This window comes from Blennius ocellaris (assembly GCF_963422515.1).
Source record: "Blennius ocellaris genome assembly, chromosome: 2".
Lineage (NCBI taxonomy): Eukaryota > Metazoa > Chordata > Actinopteri > Blenniiformes > Blenniidae > Blennius > Blennius ocellaris.
Genome location: NC_137651.1, coordinates 33140652 through 33160924, shown reverse-complemented (window position 1 = coordinate 33160924; position 20273 = coordinate 33140652). Strand labels below are relative to the sequence as shown.

At 45.2% G+C, this 20273-nt stretch overlaps 1 protein-coding gene across 1 annotated transcript; it reads left to right on the top strand.

Annotated features, from left to right (window-relative positions):
* Positions 1-4130: 4130 nt before the first annotated feature.
* LOC308141278 (calcium/calmodulin-dependent protein kinase kinase 1-like) lies at positions 4131-15293 on the top strand (the record flags this gene model as incomplete). The annotated part of the gene is made up of 16 exons (XM_080511369.1): positions 4131-4385; positions 6195-6242; positions 7324-7377; positions 7468-7519; positions 8498-8649; positions 9852-9888; positions 9969-9990; positions 10095-10183; positions 10693-10892; positions 11159-11212; positions 11298-11371; positions 12349-12436; positions 12530-12658; positions 13353-13456; positions 15029-15076; positions 15212-15293. 16 exons carry the CDS (start codon positions 4131-4133, stop codon positions 15291-15293), a joined length of 1488 nt encoding a protein of 495 aa, XP_080367495.1.
* Between the last annotated feature and the right edge of the window lie 4980 nt (positions 15294-20273).

The window sequence follows — 20273 nt, the reverse complement described above, 5'->3', positions numbered from 1 at the left end:
ATAGAGCATCTTCCTCCCGTAACACCAGATTATAGAGCATTGTCCTCCTCTAATCCAGATTATAGAGCATCTTCCCCCTCTACCACCAGTTTATAGAGCATCCGCAGCTAACATCCGATTATAGAGCATCTTCCTCCTCTAACACCAGATTATAGAATATCTTCATTCTCTAACTCCAGATTATAGAGCATCTTCCTCCGCCAATCCACATTACAGAGCATCTTCCTCCTGTAACACCAGATTACAGAGCATCTCTCTCCTCTAACACCAGATTACAGAGCATCTTCCTCCTCTAACACCAGATTATAGAATATCTTCATCCTCTAACTCCAGATTATAGAGCATCTTCCTCCGCTAATCCACATTACAGAGCATCTTCCTCCTGTAACACCAGATTACAGAGCATCTTCCGCCTGAAACACCAGATTACAGAGCATCTCTCTCCTCTAACACCAGATTACAGAGCATCTTCATCCTGTAACACCAGATTACAGAGCATCTTCCTCCTCTAACAGAGTTAAACAAGTTGAATTGAATTGAAAACATGTAGCTTGTTTTTAAACATCTCGGGGAATTTCAAAGTTAAACTATAAATAAAAAATAGGAACTGGGAGATTATTTCTTGAAGGGAATTCTTGCTTTTGACTTTGAATTTTTTTAAATGTGTTCGTATTTTACTTTTGTATTGTTTTTGTCCTTCTCAATTCAATTCAAACTTTATTTCTATAGCCCTTACAATCACCCGGTGGCGTCCAAAGTGCTTCACAACAAAGCTAAACCAATACATTAAGAAATAAATACGAAAATAAATACATAAAAAACAAAAATCCAAAGGTGTGTCTGAAAGTGCTCACGTGAGGGACACGTGCCGACTGGCCACGCCCCCCTGCTGCTCATATTTCACCTCAAACAGACTCGTCAAAGTTGCGGAACCAGTTTTTGTTTTTTTATGCGCCCGGGGAAAATAAAGCAGGACACACCTGAATTACTTTCTGCTGCATACTTTAGGGGCAACAACCGGCCGGGGCATGCTACCTGCTTTTGGGGGGGGGGGGGGTTACCCTGAAGGTGGGTCAGTGAGGTGATCTCAGGGGAATCCCCCAGTGACCAGTGACGTCATCTCAGGGGAATCCCCCCCCAGACTGATTAAACAGGGCCCAGAGCTTCGTCACTTTACAATTCAAAATATCTTAGTATTCCAACAACATGACTTTAGTTTCAGTCTGTGAATGAGTTTTAGCTGAAGTCCTCACACACACACACCCACACACACACACACACACACACACACACACACACACACACACACACACACACACACACAAACACACACACACACACACACACACACACACACACACACACACACACACACACACACACACTGATTGTAGCGTATCTTCCTCCTCTAACACCAGATTATAGAGCATCTTCCACCTCGAACACCAGATTATAGAGCATCTTCCTCCTCTAACACCAGATTATAGAGCATCTTCCCTCTCTAATCCATATATAGAGCATCTTCCTCCCCTAACATCAGATTATAGTGCATCTTCCTCCTCTAACACCAGATTATAGAGCATCTTCCCCCTCCAATCCAGATTACAGAGCATCTTCCTCCTCTAATGCCAGATTATAGAGCATCTTCCTCCTCTAACATCAGATTATAGAGCATCTTCCTCCTCGAACACCAGATTATAGAGCATCTTCCTCCTCCAATCCAGATTACAGAGCATCTTCCGCCTCTAACGCCAGATTATAGAGCATCTTCCTCCTCTAACATCAGACTATAGAGCATCTTCCTCCTCTAACACCAGATTATAGAGCATCGTCCTCCTCTAATCCAGAATACAGAGCATCTTCCTCCTCTAATCGAGATTATAGAGCATCCCCCAACACCATATTATAGAGCATCTTCCCCCTTTAACAGCAGATTATAGAGCATCTTCCTCCTCTAATCCAGATTATAGAGCATCTTCCTCCTTTAACATCAGATTATAGAGCATCTTCCTCCTCTAATCGAGATTATAGAGCACCCCCCTAACACCAGATTATAGAGCATCTTCCCCCTTTAACACCAGATTATAGAGCATCTTCCTCCTCTAATCGAGATTATAGAGCACCCCCCTCTAACACCAGATTATAGAGCATCTTCCCCCTTTAACAGCAGATTATAGAGCATCTTCCTCCTCCAATCCAGATTATAGAGCATCTTCCTCCTTTAACAGCAGATTATAGAGCATCGCCCTCCTCTAATCCAGATTATAGAGCATTTTCCTCCTTTAACATCAGATTATAGAGCATCTTCCTCCTCTAACACCAGATTATAGAGCATCTTCCTCCTCTAACACCAGATTATAGAGCATCTTCCTCCTTTAACATCAGATTATAGAGCATCTTCCTCCTCTAACACCAGATTATAGACACACACGCAAATGAAAATGTTTCTGTGAGTTTTCAGGTAGTTCATTTAAATTAATGTCACGTCTCAATAATATCATACATTTTACCCATTAACGGGAGAAATAAGTAATAATGAAATGATAAATAATAACTTTTATTAAAGTATTTTAACAAATATATATATACTTTATGACAGGAGGGAGTTGTTAAGTAATAATTATTATTCTTCACTTTGTAGATCAATTCCTCCATTAATAACTGTTTATAATCGTGTGTGTGTGTGTGTGTGCGTGTGTGTGTGTGTGTGTGTGTGTGTGTGTGTGTGTGTGTGTGTGTGTGTGTGTGTGTGTGTGTCGTCCGGTCGCCATGGCCACGGCGAGGAGGCCGTCCTCAGAATAACTCCCCTGCGGCTTAATGTGGTTAATCCTTAAGACGGGCTGCTGACGACTGTCGCTGCCGCAGCTTCACCTCCTGACCACCACAGACTGACCACCACCTCCTGACCACCACCACCTCCTTCTGACCACCACAGACTGACCACCACCACCTCCTGACCACCACCACCTCCTCCTGACCACCACCTCCTGACCACCACAGACTGACCACCGCAGACTGACCACCACCTCCTGACCACCACAGACTGACCACCACAACCCTCTGCGCCGGACGTCTCCACCCCGTGAGTACCTCTCTTCCTCTCCTCCTCCCCTCCTCTCTTCCTCTCCTCCTCTCCTCTCTTCTTGCTCCACCCGTTTTTGTGTTTATGTGACGTAGAGTTTGATATAAAAGAGTTCAGTGTTGATGAAAGAGTGAATTTAGTTGTTTTGTTACATAACAAGCTTTTCACCTCCGTGTGTTTGTGTGTGTGTGTGTGTGTGTGTGTGTGTGTGTGTGTGTGTGTGTGTGTGTGTGTGTGTGTGTGTGTGTGTGTGTGTGTGTGTGTGTGTGTGTGTGTTACAGTTTGGAGGAAAACGAAGGCGCATTTGATTCTGTTCAGTAATTAAAGGTTTTACATTCAACAAACTCATCTGTAGAAGTAATAATGCTACAATAATAATGCGACAATAATAATGCTACATTATTAATGCTACATTAGTAATGCTATGATAGTAATGCTACAATAGTAACGCTACATTAATAATGCTACATTAGTAATGCTACATTAATAATGCTACATTAGTAATGCTACAATAGTAATGCTACATTAATAATGCTACATTAGTACTGCTACAATAGTGATGCTACAATAGTAATGTTACATTAATAATGCTACAGTAGTAATGCTACAGTAGTAATGATACATTAGTTACACTACAGTAGTGAAGCTACAGTAGTAATGCTACAGTAGTAATGATGCATTAGTAATGCTACAATCGTAATGCTACATTCGTAATGCTACATTAATAATGCTACAGTAGTAACGCTACAATAGTAATGCTACATTAGTAACGCTACATTAATAATGCTACATTAATAACGCTACATTAGTAATGTTACATTAGTAACGCTACAATAAGAACGCTACATTAGTAAGGCTACATTAGTAACGCTACATTAATAACGCTACATTAATAACGCTACAGTAGTAACACTTCAATAATAACGCTACATTAATAACGCTACATTAGTAAGGCTCCTCTTCTCGTCCTTCCAGCTCAGCGATGCGCCGTCTGAAGCCGACCCGTCTCCTCCGGCGCCTCCAACTGTGACTCCGCCCTCCAGCCACCATGAGCACCGACTCCGTCTTCTCCTCCGAGGCGGACGGCGACCATCACACTGAGCTGGCCGACATAATGGCGGCCATGAACGTGGCCGCCAACCGCGTGACGCCGCCGAACGGCTACAGGTCGGGGGCCCCGCGGTCAGCCGCCGCCCACAGGGGGCGTCTGTCCGACAGGAAGTTGTCTCTGCAGGAGCGAGGGAGCCGCATGGCCCGGCAGCCCACCATCGAGACCAAACGGGTGTCCATCACTGACGCCGAGGCGAGGAGGCCCACACTCTCTGATACTGACCAGTACTGACCAGTACTGACCAATACTGACCAGTACTGACCAGTACTGACCAATACTGATCAATACTGACCAATACTGACCAGTATACTGATCAATACTGACCAGTACTGATCAGTACTGATCAACACTGACCAATACTGACCAGTACTGATCCCCCTTGAACTGCAACCTTGTCGTGGTGGGGGAGTTTGAGCACCCGAATGACCCTCGGAGCTCTGTTGTCGGGGGGGCTTGCCCCCCCAGTAGGGTCTCCCAAGGCAAACAGGTCTGAGGCGACGGGTCAGACTAAAAGCAGTTCAAAAGACCCCTATGAACACACATAAGAGGAGCACGGAGACGTCGCCCGGTTTGGCGCCGCCGGGGCCACACCCTGGAGCCAGGCCCGGGGTGGAGGCTCGCACGCGGGACTCGGCCGGGCTCAGCCCGAAGGGACAACGCGGGCCCCTCCTCCTCATTCTCCTGTGGGCCCACCACCTACAGAGGCTGCCGTAGGGGTCGGGTGCAGTGTGGATTGGGTGGCAGTCGACGGCAGGGGCCTCGACGACCCGATCCCCGGACACAGACTCTGGCTTTTGGGACATGGAATGTGACCTCGCTGGGGGGGAAGGAGCCCGAGCTTGTCAGGGAGGTTGAGAGATACCGGCTAGATATAGTCGGGCTCACCTCCACTCACAGCTTGGACTCTGGAACCCAGCTCCTCCACAGGGGCTGGATACTCCACTTCTCTGGAGTTGCCCGCGGTGTAAGGCGGCGGGCTGGAGTGGGCTTGCTTATTGCCCCCCAGCTCAGCCGCCATGTGTTGGAGTTCACCCCGGTGAACGAGAGGGTTGCGTCCCTACGTCTTTGAGTAGGGGACAGGTCTCTGACTGTTGTCTCGGCCTATGGACTGAACAGCAGTTCAGAGTACCCGACCTTCTTGGAGTCCCTGGGAGGGGTGCTGGATAGTGCTCCAACTGGGGACTCCATTGTTCTCCTGGGGGACTTCAACGCCCACGTGGGCAATGACAGCGAGACTTGGAAGGGGGTGATTGGGAGGAACGGCCTCCCCGATCTGAACCCGAGTGGTGTTCTGTTATTGGACTTCTGTGCCAGTCACAGCTTGTCCATAACGAACACCATGTTGGAGCACAGGGGTGTCCATAAGTGCACGTGGCACCAGGACACCCTAGGCCGGCGGTCAATGATGGACTTTGTGGTCGTGTCATCTGATCTCTGGCCGCGTGTCTTGGACACTCGGGTAAAGAGAGGGGCAGAGCTGTCAACTGATCACCACCTGGTGGTGAGTTGGATGCGCAGGACTGGGAGGAGGCCGGATAGACTCGGCAGGCCCAAACGTGTTATAAGTGTCTGCTGGGAACATCTGGCCGAGCCCTCCGTCCACGCAGTTTTCAACTCCCACCTCTGGGAGAGCTTCTCACAGATCCCGAGGGAGGCTGGAGACATTGAGTCCGAGTGGACCATGTTCTCCACTTCCATTGTCAAAGCTGCTGCTCGGAGCTGTGGCCGCAGGGTCTCTGGCACCTGTCGTGGCGGCAATCCCCGAACCCGGTGGTGGAAACCGGAAGTAAGGGATGCCGTCAAGCTGAAGAAGGAGTCCTACCGGGCACTGTTAGCTCATAGGACTCCCGAGGCAATCGACAGGTACCGGCAGGCCAGATCAGTACTGATCAATACTGATCAATACTGATCAAGACTGACCAGTACTGACCAATACTAACCAATACTGATCAGTACTGACCAGTACTGATCAATACTGATCAATACTCTCACTCCCTGCAGGACTGCCTGCAGCTGAACCAGTACAAACTGAAGAAGGAGATCGGGAAGGTGATTTTAGCTGCTGTCTCTCCCGCCGCTCCGTTAGCATCATTAGCATTATTAGCATCACCTGTTAGCATCATTAGCATTGTCCATAGCCGCCGTCCTCCGTGTTCTGCTTGTTACAGAAGCGCATTGCATTCACATGAAGAAATAAAAATCAACTCTGTTTTTCTGAATTAATGAGATAATTATTGTCTGAAACAAACTAATTGGTTAATCTCATAATTACCAGATAATTATCTCATGATTATAAGTAAATCTCATCTTTTTCAGCAAACCATTATCTCATAAATTCAGAAAACGGAGCTATGTTTTTTTTTTTTTAATAGTTACATTTTTTTTACCCTCATAATTATGAGATAATTACCTCATTAATTCAGAAAAAAAAGTGTTGACTTTTATTTCTTCATGTAATGCACCGCTCTTGTTTTAGTTTTGTTTTCATTTCAGGTACATTAAATTATAGCTTATGAAAATATAGTTATACCAAATATATGTTCAAGTACACACACACACTGTTACTATGCCAATAAACTCCTGTTTATATAAAGACAATGTCTGATTTACCCTGAATTAACTCAGTATTCTGGATAGCAACATGAAAACGTATTTGAGTAAGTATAATACAGTAATAATATAATATTTGAGTGAGTTTTAACTGATTTATCAGCAGAACCTGAGTAACTTTTACATCTGGATGAATATTTAAGAATTAATATTAGCTAGAGTTGCTTTCTACTTTATTTTACTGAAGACGTACGACTTTAATCCTTAACAAACATAAAAGTGGTATAAACTTTTTAAAAAAAGTGACAAAAAAATGGAAATTGTATATAATTTATGGAATGAGGAGGGATTTAATAAGTTTTACGTTTCGGGACATGCTGTCTGACTTTACTTTTCTGAAAACACAATTGTTTTTTTTGTTTTTTTATGAAAATGACCTTTAAAAATTAGTGCATCACATCATTTCCTCAGTGACATGATTGAATTCATTGAAATGTGACTTTGGAGTAATTCAACTACTTTCCACAGAAGTAATCAAAGCATGTAATGGAAAACTTTTATTTTGTAATCTCCCCTGCAGGGCTCGTACGGCGTGGTGAAGCTGGCCTACAACCAGGACCAGGAGCAGTACTACGTAAGGCCGCACGCCGCACGCCGCGCAGACCGGCTCTGACACCTCGCCTCACTTTGCCGTCGCTCATTTGCTTTTGCCGTCTTTGTCAAGGCGATGAAAGTCGTATCCAAGAAGAAACTGATGAGGCAGTTTGGATTCCTGCGTGAGTAGAACGCTGCTCTGGGAGCTTCGGTTGGATGCTTGGTTTAGGAGCTTGTGTTGGATGCTTGGTTTAGGTGCTTGGGTTGGATGCTTTCATTGGATGCTTTCGTTGGATGCTTGAAATAGGAGCTTGTGTTGGATGCTCGTGTTGAATATTTGGTTTAGGAGCTTGTGTTGAATGCTTGGGTTGGATGCTTGGTTTAGGAGCTTAGGTTGGATGCTTGGTTTAGGAGCTTGTGTTGGATGCTTGGTTTAGGAGCTTGGGTTAGATGCTTGTGTTGGATGCTTGTGTTGGATGCTGGGGTTGTTTCCTTTGGTTGGATGCTGGGGTTGGATGCTGGGGCTGGATGCTGGTGTTGGATGCTGGGATTGTTTCCTTTGGTTGGATGCTGGGGTTGGATGCTGGGGCTGGATGCTGGTGTTGGATGCTGGGATTGTTTCCTTTGGTTGGATGCTGGTGTTTAATGCTGGTGTTGGATGCGTGGTTTAGGAGCTTAGGTTTGGATGCTTGGGTTGCATGCTTGGGTTGGATGCTTAGGTTGGATGCTTGGTTTAGGAGCTTGGTTTAGGAGCTTAGGTCGAATGCTTGGGTAGGAAGCTTGGTTTAGGAGCTTGTGTTGGATGCTTGGTTTAGGTGCTTGTGTTGGATGCTTGTGTTGGATGCTTGCGTTGGATGCTTGGATTAGGAGCTTGGGTTGGATGCTTGTGTTGGATGCTTGTGTTGGATGCTGGGGTTGTTTCCTTTGGTTGGATGCTGGTGTTGGATGCTGGGGCTGGATGCTGGTGTTGGATGCTGGGATTGTTTCCTGTGGTTGGATGCTGGGGTTGGATGCTGGGGATGGATGCTGGTGTTGGATACTGGGATTGTTTCCTTTGGTTGGATGCTGGTGTTGGATGCTGGGGTTGTTTCCTTTGGTTGGATGTTGGTGTTGGATGCCGGGGTTGGATGCTCCAGCAGTGACCAGGGACTGTTTGGCAGGCCGCCTGCCGTCTCCAGGGTCCGGCTCCCCGCAGCCCCAGCAGCCCCAGCAGGACCTCTTCCCTAAAGCCGTGTTGCCTCTGGAGCAGGTTTACAAAGAAATCGCCATCTTGAAGAAACTCAATCATCCCAACGTGGTGAAGCTGGTGGAGGTGAGATTGTTGTCCTTCCAGAAGACTGTCCTTCCAGATGACTGACATGTTGTCCTTCCAGAAGACTGTCCTTCCAGAAGACTGACATGTTGTCCTTCCAGAAGACTGTCCTTCCAGATGGCCGACATGTTGTCCTTCCAGATGGCCGACATGTTGTCCTTCCAGAAGGCTGTCCTTCCAGAAGACTGACATGTTGTCCTTCCAGATGGCCGACATGTTGTCCTTCCAGATGGCCGACATGTTGTCCTTCCAGATGGCCGACATGTTGTCCTTCCAGAAGACTGACATGTTGTCCTTCCAGAAGACTGACATGTTGTCCTTCCAGATGGCCGACATGTTGTCCTTCCAGATGGCCGACATGTTGTCCTTCCAGAAGGCTGTCCTTCCAGAAGACTGACATGTTGTCCTTCAAGAAGGCTGTCCTTCCAGAAGACTGACATGTTGTCCTTCCAGAAGGCTGTCCTTCCAGAAGACTGACATGTTGTCCTTCCAGATGGCCGACATGTTGTCCTTCCAGAAGGCTGTCCTTCCAGAAGACTGACATGTTGTCCTTCCAGACGGCCGACATGTCCTTCCAGAAGACTGACATGTTGTCCTTCCAGACGGCCGACATGTCCTTCCAGAAGACTGACATGTTGTCCTTCCAGACGGCCGACATGTCCTTCCAGAAGACTGACATGTTGTCCTTCCAGAAGGCTGTCCTTCCAGAAGACTGACATGTTGTCCTTCCAGAAGACTGACATGTTGTCCTTCCAGAAGGCTGTCCTTCCAGAAGACTGACATGTTGTCCTTCCAGAAGACTGACATGTTGTCCTTCCAGAAGGCTGTCCTTCCAGAAGACTGACATGTTGTCCTTCCAGACGGCCGACATGTCCTTCCAGAAGACTGACATGTTGTCCTTCCAGAAGGCTGTCCTTCCAGAAGACTGACATGTTGTCCCTCCAGAAGACTGACATGTTGTCCTTCCAGAAGGCTGTCCTTCCAGAAGACTGACATGTTGTCCTTCCAGAAGACTGACATGTTGTCCTTCCAGAAGGCTGTCCTTCCAGACGGCCGACATGTCCTTCCAGAAGACTGACATGTTGTCCTTCCAGAAGGCTGTCCTTCCAGAAGACTGACGTGTTGTCCTTTCAGAAGACAGACATGTTGTCCTTCCAGAAGACTGTCCTACCAGAAGACTGACATGTTGAGGCTTCTTGCAGGTGCTTGACGACCCCGATGAAGACGGACTCCACATGGGTAGGACGTCCTTCCCTCAGGCCGTAACGATGCCATGTTTTCTGTTGCACCGTGACTAAAATTGTGTGTCTGTCCTCCAGCCTTCGAGCTGATGACCAAGGGGTAGGTGTCTGGGGGGTGGAGGAGGCGGGCGGGGGAGGGGTGGAGGAGGTGGAGGAGGTGGAGGAGCTTCACTCTGACGTCTTGTCCTCTGGTGTCTCCGTCAGTCCGGTGATGGAGGTTCCTACAGATGAGCCTCTGGCAGAGGGACTGGCTCGGTTCTACTTCAGGGACGTCGTCCTGGGAATCGAGTACCGTGAGTCCCTGAACGTTTTCCACCAACGTCTCCGTCTAAACCTGGACGACTTCACAACAACGTCATTCTGTAGATTTCACAACAAACCGAAGGGTGGAAACTGATTTTGTCAAAGACAAACTCACATGAACTCTGGTTTATTCATTTGGATGGTCCTATTTATTTATTTGTTTGTTTGTTTGTTTGTTTGTTTGTTTATTTGTTTGTTTGTTTGTTTGTTTGTTTGTTTGTTTGTTTGTTTGTTTGTTTGTTTGTTTTATTACTTACTTACTTACTCACTTACTTACTTACTTACTTACTTACTTACTTACTTACTTATCTATTTATTTATTATTTGTTTTATCGTTTCATAATGTTTGGAGATTAGAGTAATAATATTTATTTATTTATTTATTTATTTATTTATTTACTTACTTACTTACTTACTTACTTACTTACTTACTTACTTACTTACTTACTTATTATTTGTTTTATTGTACTTCTAATGATCGCATGATGTTTATGTCCAGTGCACTACCACAAGATCATCCACAGAGACATCAAGCCCTCCAACCTGCTGCTGGGGGACGACGGTCACGTCAAGATTGCGGATTTTGGCGTGAGCAAAGAGTTCGTGGGGACGGACGCCCTGCTGTCGGGGACGGCCGGGACGCCGGCCTTCATGGCCCCGGAGACCATGACGGAACATGAGCAGCGCTTCAGTGGGAAAGTGAGTGAGCTGCTCAGGCTGGTTTAATCTAGAACATCATGTTACTGTCTAGATAGAGCTGCTCAGGCTGGTTTAATCTAGAAAATCATGTTACTGTCTAGATAGAGCTGCTCAGGCTGGTTTAATCTAGAAAATCATGTTACTGTGATTCATTGTAAGGGATTATCAAGAGAGACTGTCGTTCACCCACCTCTCTTGGAGCCTCTCTCCGATGACACATGCTGCTTGTTGTTGTTTGTTTGTTTGTTTGTTTGTTTGTTTACCAGGCTCTGGACGTGTGGGCGATGGGAGTGACCCTCTACTGCTTCGTCTTTGGGAAGGTGAGTGTGTTTCCAGGCAGATTCCTGCACAGCCTGAAGCCGTTCTGCTCCTTTAATCACTTGTTCTCTGTTTGTTCTGCTCCAGTGCCCTTTTTATGACGAATACATCATTTCTCTGCACAACAAGATCAAGAACAAACCGGTGGAGTTTCCAGAGACGTGAGAAAAATCCTTTAAATAGTTCATACTATTGAATTTGATCCATTACTGTTCAAACTTCATACAAGGAAGCGACTGCAGTGACTGGAGGGACACTTATTCACTCTAATATGGAACAATGTTTCCTGTAAATGTGTTTTTTTTAATGTATAATTATGTCATATAACTTTATTCTTAGCATTGTACCTTAAAGATCCTGAATCAGGAGCCTTTAAATGAGCACAGAGGGACAAAATGGCAACATGGAGATGCAGTGAGACTCAAATATGACTCAAAATACATTGAGATGAAATGTAATACGACCATGCAAAAAAAATTGTAATTAAAAAAAGCTCTTTTCAGGGGATCATCTGCTCCATCTCAACTTATTTTCCTCACACAGAAAAACTAGTTTTTTTATGCTAGTTTTGATAAAGTCAGAGCCAAGTGCATTAAAATATAAAAACTAAACCCAGAAGCCTTCTTCACTTACAAACTGCGTGGTTCAGTGGTCAAATAAAGAATTAAAGAAACACCAGACCTGATCTATAAATTAAATTAAAAACAACGTAATTTTACAGATTTGTCAAGCAGGTGGACCAGCGTGGTTCATTAGTTAAAGAAAAGTGGGAGCGATGAAATGTTATTTCACATGAATCCTTAAAAATGAAGTTTCGATCTGAATAATTTTTTCAGCAGGGATTTAGTTTTTCTGCTTTTTCTTTTCTCTTTTTGAAATCCTTCATCGCTCGAAAACTGAAAATGGCAAAAGCTTAAGATTTGTTGTTTATGGTAACAAACAAAAACCAAAAAGAAATTTATTTTTTTTCCAAAAAAAACTTGTAATTTGAGATTTGAACCTGAACAAGAGAATGTGGAGAAGCGGCCACTAATAAAGACAACAAACACAGTAAACAGAAGAATCGTCGTGCTGCTTGAGGTCATGAGACGCTCATTCATGTGTTCATATCTTCTTCCTGTGGTTTTCCCGACGACAGGCCGTCGGTCAGTAACGAGCTGAAGGAGCTCGTTCAGAAGATGCTGGACAAAACCCCCGAGAGACGAATCACCATCCCCAAGATCAAAGTAAGATCAAAGTGAGATCTGCTGAGTCAGCGGCTCACGCCGTGGATGTGTGTGTTCCTCACGTGTGTGTTGTTGTTGTTGTTGTTGTTGCAGCTCCACCCGTGGGTGACGGAGAGCGGCTGCAACCCCCTCCCTCTTGAGGAGGAGCACTGCACGGCGCTGGAGGTCACCGAGGAGGAGGTGCAGAACAGCGTCAAGCTCATCCCCAGCCTCTCTGCCGTGGTGAGACGTCGCTTCTCGTTTCTCGTTTCTCATTTCTCACTTCTCATTTTCTCACTTTCACATCAGGAAAATCTTTTTCTTTTGGGAAACTTTTTGTATGTTTTTTTTGTGGCTTGTTTTTTTGTGGCTTGAAAATCTATTGAATCTCCTGCAGAGATTTTTATTTCGAACATGTATATAAACATTATTTTTTACTATTTGTACATACAAAAGAAAAATGATTACCTATTCTTTAGTTTGTACACAAATATCCTTATAATTACCACACAACTATATTAATATATACCATATATACATTTCATACAAATGACAAAATATATAATTGCATTGACATGAAATCATTAAGAAGTGTGTGTGTGAGGTTTGTTATATTTTGCATTGTTTTTTTTATATATGTTTTGTAGTCTATTAGTTTTATGTACATCTAGTTATTTTATTTCAGGTTATATGACATCATATTTTATATTATATTTTATATTTATCTGGTCGTCGTTACACAAGCCGGCCTGTTTATTCTGAGTTGTTTTAAACTTGTTTTACTTGTTTTCAAATATAGATTTCCGTGTTTGTTCAGCTGATGATTTACATGCTCCTAAAATATGTTGTTTGATATAAACTCTCCTCTAGAAAGTGATTCAAAAAGAGCCTGTGTGAAGTGGAAAGTGTGAGACTTGTCCTCTGGTGTCCACTGCAGATCCTGGTCAAGTCCATGCTGAGGAAGCGCTCCTTCAGTAATCCCTTCGAGTGTCATGGCCGCCGGGCCGAGAGGTCCATGTCCGCCCCTGGAGGTCTCCTTACGTAAGTGGCTCTGCTCTGCAAATCCAACCTGCTCCGCTCTGCCAGAGCCACGAGGCGACGCAACAAAGCAGCTGCTGCGGTAAAAATAGCCCAGGTCCATCTTGCACTGAAGCGTAGAGCGATTAATCTGTCAACTGGGAACTGAGCTGCTTCTCAGTGTGTTTGAACCTTTTCAGCAGAGCAGTAGAGCAGCAGAGCAGCAGAGCAGCAGCAGAAGAGCAGAGCAGCAGAAGAGCAGCAGAGCAGCAGAAGAGCAGAGCAGCAGCAGAGCAGCAGTAGAGCAGCAGCAGAGCAGAGCAGCAGCAGAAGAGCAGAGCAGCAGAGCAGCAGCAGCAGAGCAGCAGAAGAGCAGCAGCAGCGCAGAGCAGCATCAGCAGAGCAGAGCAGCAGCAGAAGAGCAGAGCAGCAGAAGAGCAGAGCAGCAGAAGAGCAGAGCAGCAGTAGAGCAGCAGCAGCGCAGCAGCAGAGCAGAGCAGCATCAGCAGAGCAGAGCAGCAGCAGAGCAGCAGAAGAGCAGAGCAGCAGAGCAGCAGAAGAGCAGCAGCAGCGCAGAGCAGCATCAGCAGAGCAGAGCAGCAGCAGAGCAGCAGAAGAGCAGAGCAGCAGAAGAGCAGAGCAGCATCAGCAGAGCAGAGCAGAGCAGCAGCAGAGCAGAGCAGCATCAGCAGAGCAGAGCAGCAGCAGAAGAGCAGAGCAGCAGCAGAGCAGCAGTAGAGCAGCAGCATCAGCAGAGCAGAGCAGCATCAGCAGAGCAGAGCAGCAGCAGAAGAGCAGAGCAGCAGCAGAGCAGCAGTAGAGCAGCAGCAGAGCAGAGCAGCAGCAGCAGCCTCTGCATTGCTTGTTTCCTTCAAGCAGCTGGTCATTCTTATTTGATTTAATTTGATCTGATCTTATCTTATCTTATCTTATCTTATCTTATCTTATCTTATCTTATCTTATCTTATCTTATCTTATCTTATCTTATCTTATTTAAATTGATTTAATTTAAATAAGATAAGATAATTTAATTTAATGTTGTTTTATTTTATTTTTGTTTTATTTAATTTTTTAATTTTTTAATTTGATTTGATCGTATCCTATCTTATCTTATCTATATTAATGGAATAGAATGGAATGGAATTTAATTTTATTTAATTTTACTTAATTTGATTTAATTTAATTTAATTTAATTTAATTTAATTTAATTTAATTTAATTTAATTTAATTTAATTTAATTTAATTTAATTTAATTTAATTTAATTTAATTTAATTTAAAACTTTAGATACTAAAATCCATTGACAACCTGTGCAATAAGAGACAAGATACAGACAATCCAGAATGGGAGGCAGTAACAGGGACCATCAAATAAAAAATAAAATAACATAGAATGACTATTGGCAGGATATTGAACATCAGCATCATTAAAACCAACAAATCACCAGCTGAATTCAGTTAATATTAATAACTTTGAATTCCTGAGGCGTCACTGAATGAACGTGTTGGAACAGATTCTGACTTTAACTCTTTGTAGCTTTGTCACTTTGTAACAAACTTCAAAGCGTCGCTTCTTTTCCCACGTCTCCTTCTTGCAGTGATGCTTGGGGCTTATTGGGCTCGTCGCTGCTTCATCCTTCCCTGAGGTAAATGATGACACTCGTACCGCTGCTCAGGCCTTTTGTTGGCTTCCTCCTCCTCCTCCTCCTCCTCCTCCTCCTCCTCCTCCTCCTCCTCCTCCTCCTCCTCTTCCTCACTGACGGAGTGTTTGCCCTCTGCAGGAACGTGGGCAGCCAGGGCAGCAGAGAGGGAGAGCTGGAGGACTTGTACGAAGACGAGCCCCTGTCAGAGAGTGCAGATTAAACTTTCCGTCGAGGAAAAAGGAGAAAAGACTGTTTTTACACTTGAGGTTGTTTGTGCTTTAGCGAGTATCAGCAAAATAGAGACTTTTACTGCATTAAGTGTTTCAACCATCACACGTTAGGTCGCATTTCGCCGCGCTGTTTCACTTCTCTCTCTAACATTCACGTCACTTTCAAAGTGTAAATACGATCCCCAAAAAAGGTATTTTTACATTTTCCTACAGTTGGCGAAGACGTTCACGTAACAACGATTTAACTTTGAATATTGTTTTTCAGTCAATAAAACTTTTACTACACAGTCACAGCAGTTTCACTAAGTTTGTTTTGTTTTCTTCTATTTTGTCACTTCGCACCCAACGTGGATTCAACTTAATGTCATTGTATGTGAATAGAAGCTCGTCGTCCAGAACTTTATTTGGTGTACTTCCTCCTCTCGGCCAACAGAGGGCGGCATGGTGATGCAATAAAGACAGAAATGCATGGGCCCACCCTTCTGAAGTGCCCTTGAGCAACTTAAAACTGTTTTACAGGGAAGAATCAGAGCAGCAAAATTAACACAGCATCTGATCAATTAAAAAGAATAATAAAGAATGAAATGTTTCAGTCTTCACACTGTTTCTTCCTCTCAGGCCGTCTGATTGGTTCAAACTTTACGGTGAAAACCGTCAATCAACAATGTGTAAAAGCAGGACTCCACAAAGACACAGCAATACAGGGCTGTTCACTGTAATCAGATTACTTACAGTAGAGTGTGAATGTGTTGGACCGCTGAAGCTAAAATGTGCTTTTTAGTATTTAAGTGCCGGCTTTGAATTTTCTTTGACACGAGGATCTGATGATGTAACTTGAAGAGAAAGAGATCAAAGTTCATAAATCAAATTCAAATATTGCTTCAAACTGCTTCGTCTCCACTTCAGCTCTATTTTATAAGAGCGACGACGCAGACGTTAGCTTGTTAGTCGCTTTCATCTCTGCTTTGTGACTTCATAGAGCGAGTCTCTGACTGTGAAGTAAAAAAAGACGAGGAGGAGGAGGAGGAGGAGGAGGAGGAGGAAGAGGAGGAGGAGGAGGAGGAGGAGGAAGAGGAGGAGGAGGAGGAGGAGGAGGTGTGACGCTGTAAAATGTAAAATCCCTGATCAAGAGAGCCGCTGCCAGTGTGTGTGTGTGTGTGTGTGTGTGTGTGTGTGTGTGTGTGTGTGTGTGTGTGTGTGTGTGTGTGTGTGTGTGTGTGTGTGTGTGTGTGTGTGTGTGTGTGTGTGTGTGTGTGTGTGTGTGTGTGTGTGTGTGTGTGTGCGTGCGTGCGTGCGTGCGTGCGTGTGTTTGTGCGTGCGTGTGTGTGTTCTGACTCGACGTGGTCGTTGAAATGAGCTTGTCTGATCGGCCCGTGGTCAGGTGGTGACGACGCTCTGCTAGTATCTGCTAGTATCTGCTAGTATCTGCTAGTATCTGCTAGTATCTGCTAGTATCTGCTAGTATCTGCTCGTCTGGAGTGATGGCGGCTGATTTAAAACTAAATCCATGATACGATAGCCGACCTGCTTCAGGACCTTGTTCAGAGTAGAAGAAGAAGAGCGATAGAACTGGACGAGCCGAACTCAGAACATCAAATGCTTTGTCAGCATTTTACATAATTTAACCTACAAGTGACGGTGATGCTAGTTTGTTTTGATTTTCTCTGGATTAGCTTGGCGCTGTTGTTGACGTTTGGTTTTTGATTGTAAAGTGGTGTTCCAGTACTGCTGTACCGTTGTTACTGCCGGCCCTGACTGAAACACCACCGCACGCCACTGTTTAGTTCAAAGCGGTGAATAGAAGTTTGACCGCTTTTGACTGAAAGTCTTTGATCTTCCATCTCCTCCTGTCGCTGGCTATACACTGGGAGTTACACACCGTGTGTCACCGTTACACAACACAGCGATTAGATAACGAAATGCAATAAATGTTGTAATTTCTGCATTGGCTGGAAACGGAAAACGGTCGTTAGCTCCGGCAAGCGAAGCTTCATTTGTATTCCTGCAGTCAGCTGTTGTTTTTTTTTTTCTTCATTTTTTTCTTGTGTTATGTGAAGACCGGAGCCGAGTGTTTCTGAGCAAAGGTTTCTGTGGAGACGGTTGCTATGCAACAGCACAATACTGCCTTCATAGTAACTTCACTGTGTGACTGCTCTTTTTTTCCACGCCGCCGGGGGGAAGTAACGCCACGCCGCTCTACGCTCTGATATATATATATATATATATATATATATATATATATATATATATATATATATATATATATATATATATATATATATATATATATTGCGATGCTTTCTGAACAGAAGCTGGATGTTTGAGCTGTCTCCTCCTCCTCCTCCTCCTCCTCCTCCTCCTCCTCCTCCTCCCCCCCCTCCCCTCCTCCTCCTCTCGTGGGCCAGCAGGAGGGGTCAGAGGGGGGGGTCAGAGGTCAGAGAGCAGGTCTCCTCTGGCTGCAGAGGATCCTCACATTCAGACTGAAGGTTCCACCTTCTGGTCCACGTTCCTCCAGTGGACAGTTATTGATCAGTTATTGATCAATAACTATTTAGAAGACTCTTTAAAAGCAGCTCAGAAACATTCGGTTCAACATCTGATCATTTCTTTTCTTTTCTTTTCTTTTCTTTCCGTCGTCTGGATCAATCCTGCCTCAACGCTGCGGAGCCTCACATGGTGACGTTACATAACAGACCTGCTCGCGCATTATGTAACGTCACCGCATCCATCCAGTGTGCCGTACACACACACACACACACACACACACACACACACACACACACACACACACACACACACACACACACACACACACACACACACACACACACACACACACACACACAGAGGGAGAACATGCAAACTCTACACACAGAGATCTGGCAGTGATTCGCTCACGACGGGGCGACAGTCCACTGAACTGCTGCGACTGACGAATGAATGAACGCATGTTTGGGTGAATTAATGAACGAATGAATGAATGAATGAGTGAATTAACATTTTGACTAATGTTAATTTAATTTTGTAAACAGCTGAATGAATGTGTGAAATGGGAAACAATGAATGTGAAAGAGTTTACATTTTAATTGAATGTTACAATTTCAGAATAAACACAAAGTTCAAAAGTCTAGCTACAATGATGATGACGATTATTATTATTATTATTATTATTATTTTGATTGTTTATTTAATTATATTATTATTATTGTTGTTTTTATTTATTTATTTATTTATTTATTTTTTGCCTCCAAATTGTTCCTTCTTCAGTGGCCCTCATACTCTTCTGTACTACTAGTAAGGAAAAAGTTGCTCTTAATACCAAGAGGCTGGAAGTTTAACGGTTAAAGCAAGTCGCTGCAGTGACTTGCTGAATCACATCAAATGGCTTTTTATTTAAAAAAAAAACAAAAAAACAATACATGTTTCATTGGTGTATTTATTAATTAACCAGTCAAAATAATTATAATGTTCACACATTAAAAAAAACATAAAAAACAAAATCACATTTCTCGGGGGTGCTTTGGCTGTCCTAGGGGGCGCTGCAGCACACCCAGGGTCTGACTCACTTCCTCATGTGAGGAAAACAAATAATGTCACGTTTATCAACGCCGACATCGACCTGATGACGTCTAGATCCCGTCTTCTAGAATCAGTCGTGTGGTTCGAGGGACGGCGCTGAGTGGGACGGCGAGACGACGTCCCGGACCGTTGAGGGACGAGCGAGCGTCCCTGAAAATAGCCTCTTAAAACTTTAAGCTGAACATCGCGGCACTTTGTGATTAATAATACAGAGTCTAAATGTTTGCCTGAATAATTCATGTGGCAGCAGCAGCCATGCATGGCGGCGCCGCTGCAGCTTTCTGCGTCCGACCAGGGAGAGTGAAAACGGCAACTTCAAGAGGATTGTGTAAATCGGAGGGAAAAAGTGATTAATCAGCTTTAAAAAAACAAAAAAACAAAACAAAAACAGAGACGTGAACTTTCAGCGTCTGAACGGAGCAGATCGTCCCCGTCGTTGGCGAGGCCGTCACGTTGATGTCTCCTCGCAGGCAGTGGGGACGCCTATTTATAGATCCGTCTCTGTTCTCCGTCCCCCTCCTCCCCTCCTTCCCTCCTCCCCTCCTCCCCTCCTCCCCTCCTTCCCTCCTTCCCTCCTTCCCTCCTTCCCTCCTCCCCTCCTCCCCTCCTTCCCTCCTTCCCTCCTTCCCTCCTTCCCTCCTTCCCTCCTCCCCTCCTCCCCTCCTTCCCTCCTTCCCTACCTCTAATGGCTCGATATTTCTGGAACTCCACGGCTCTTATCTCCTTTGAATCACGTTGAGTTGGATCACTCGCTCTTTCAAAGTCCAACGTGCTGCTCAGAAACAGAAACACACCCCCCTGCTGGCGCCGGAGGACGGACATTCATTTCCGGGTTTTTTTTTTGCCTCGACCACCTGATTGGTCGCCGAGCCGCCACGTCTCGGCTCAGAGCTGCAGATTGGACGGACGCGCTCCGGTCTTAAATACTTGTGAGTCAGACTTCCGTCCCTTGGTCCGGCCCGGGACCCACGGGGAGCGGCGTCCTGCGGTGTCCTGCAGCGTCCTGCAGCGTCCTGCAGCGTCCTTCGGCGTCCTGCGGCCTCCTTCGGCATCCTGCGGCGTCCTTCGGCGTCCTGCGGCCTCCTTCGGCATCCTGCGGCGTCCTGAGGCATCCTGCGGCGTCCTTCAGCATCATGCGGCGTCCTGAGGCGTCCTGAGGCATCCTGCGGCGGCCTGCAGCGTCCAGCGGTGGACTTAAAGGAACTCGATAGCCTGCAGTGACCTTGAAGTGACCTTCTGACAATGTCCCTGACCTGCTGATGAGACAAAACCAAGAGTGGCCACATCAAAGGAGGAAAAATGTCCTCCCTGTGCGTCCCGTCCTCTGGCCTCGTCCCGTCCTCCACGTGGACACCCGTCCAGGACGGCGCCTGCCTTCCATCATTGTTAGA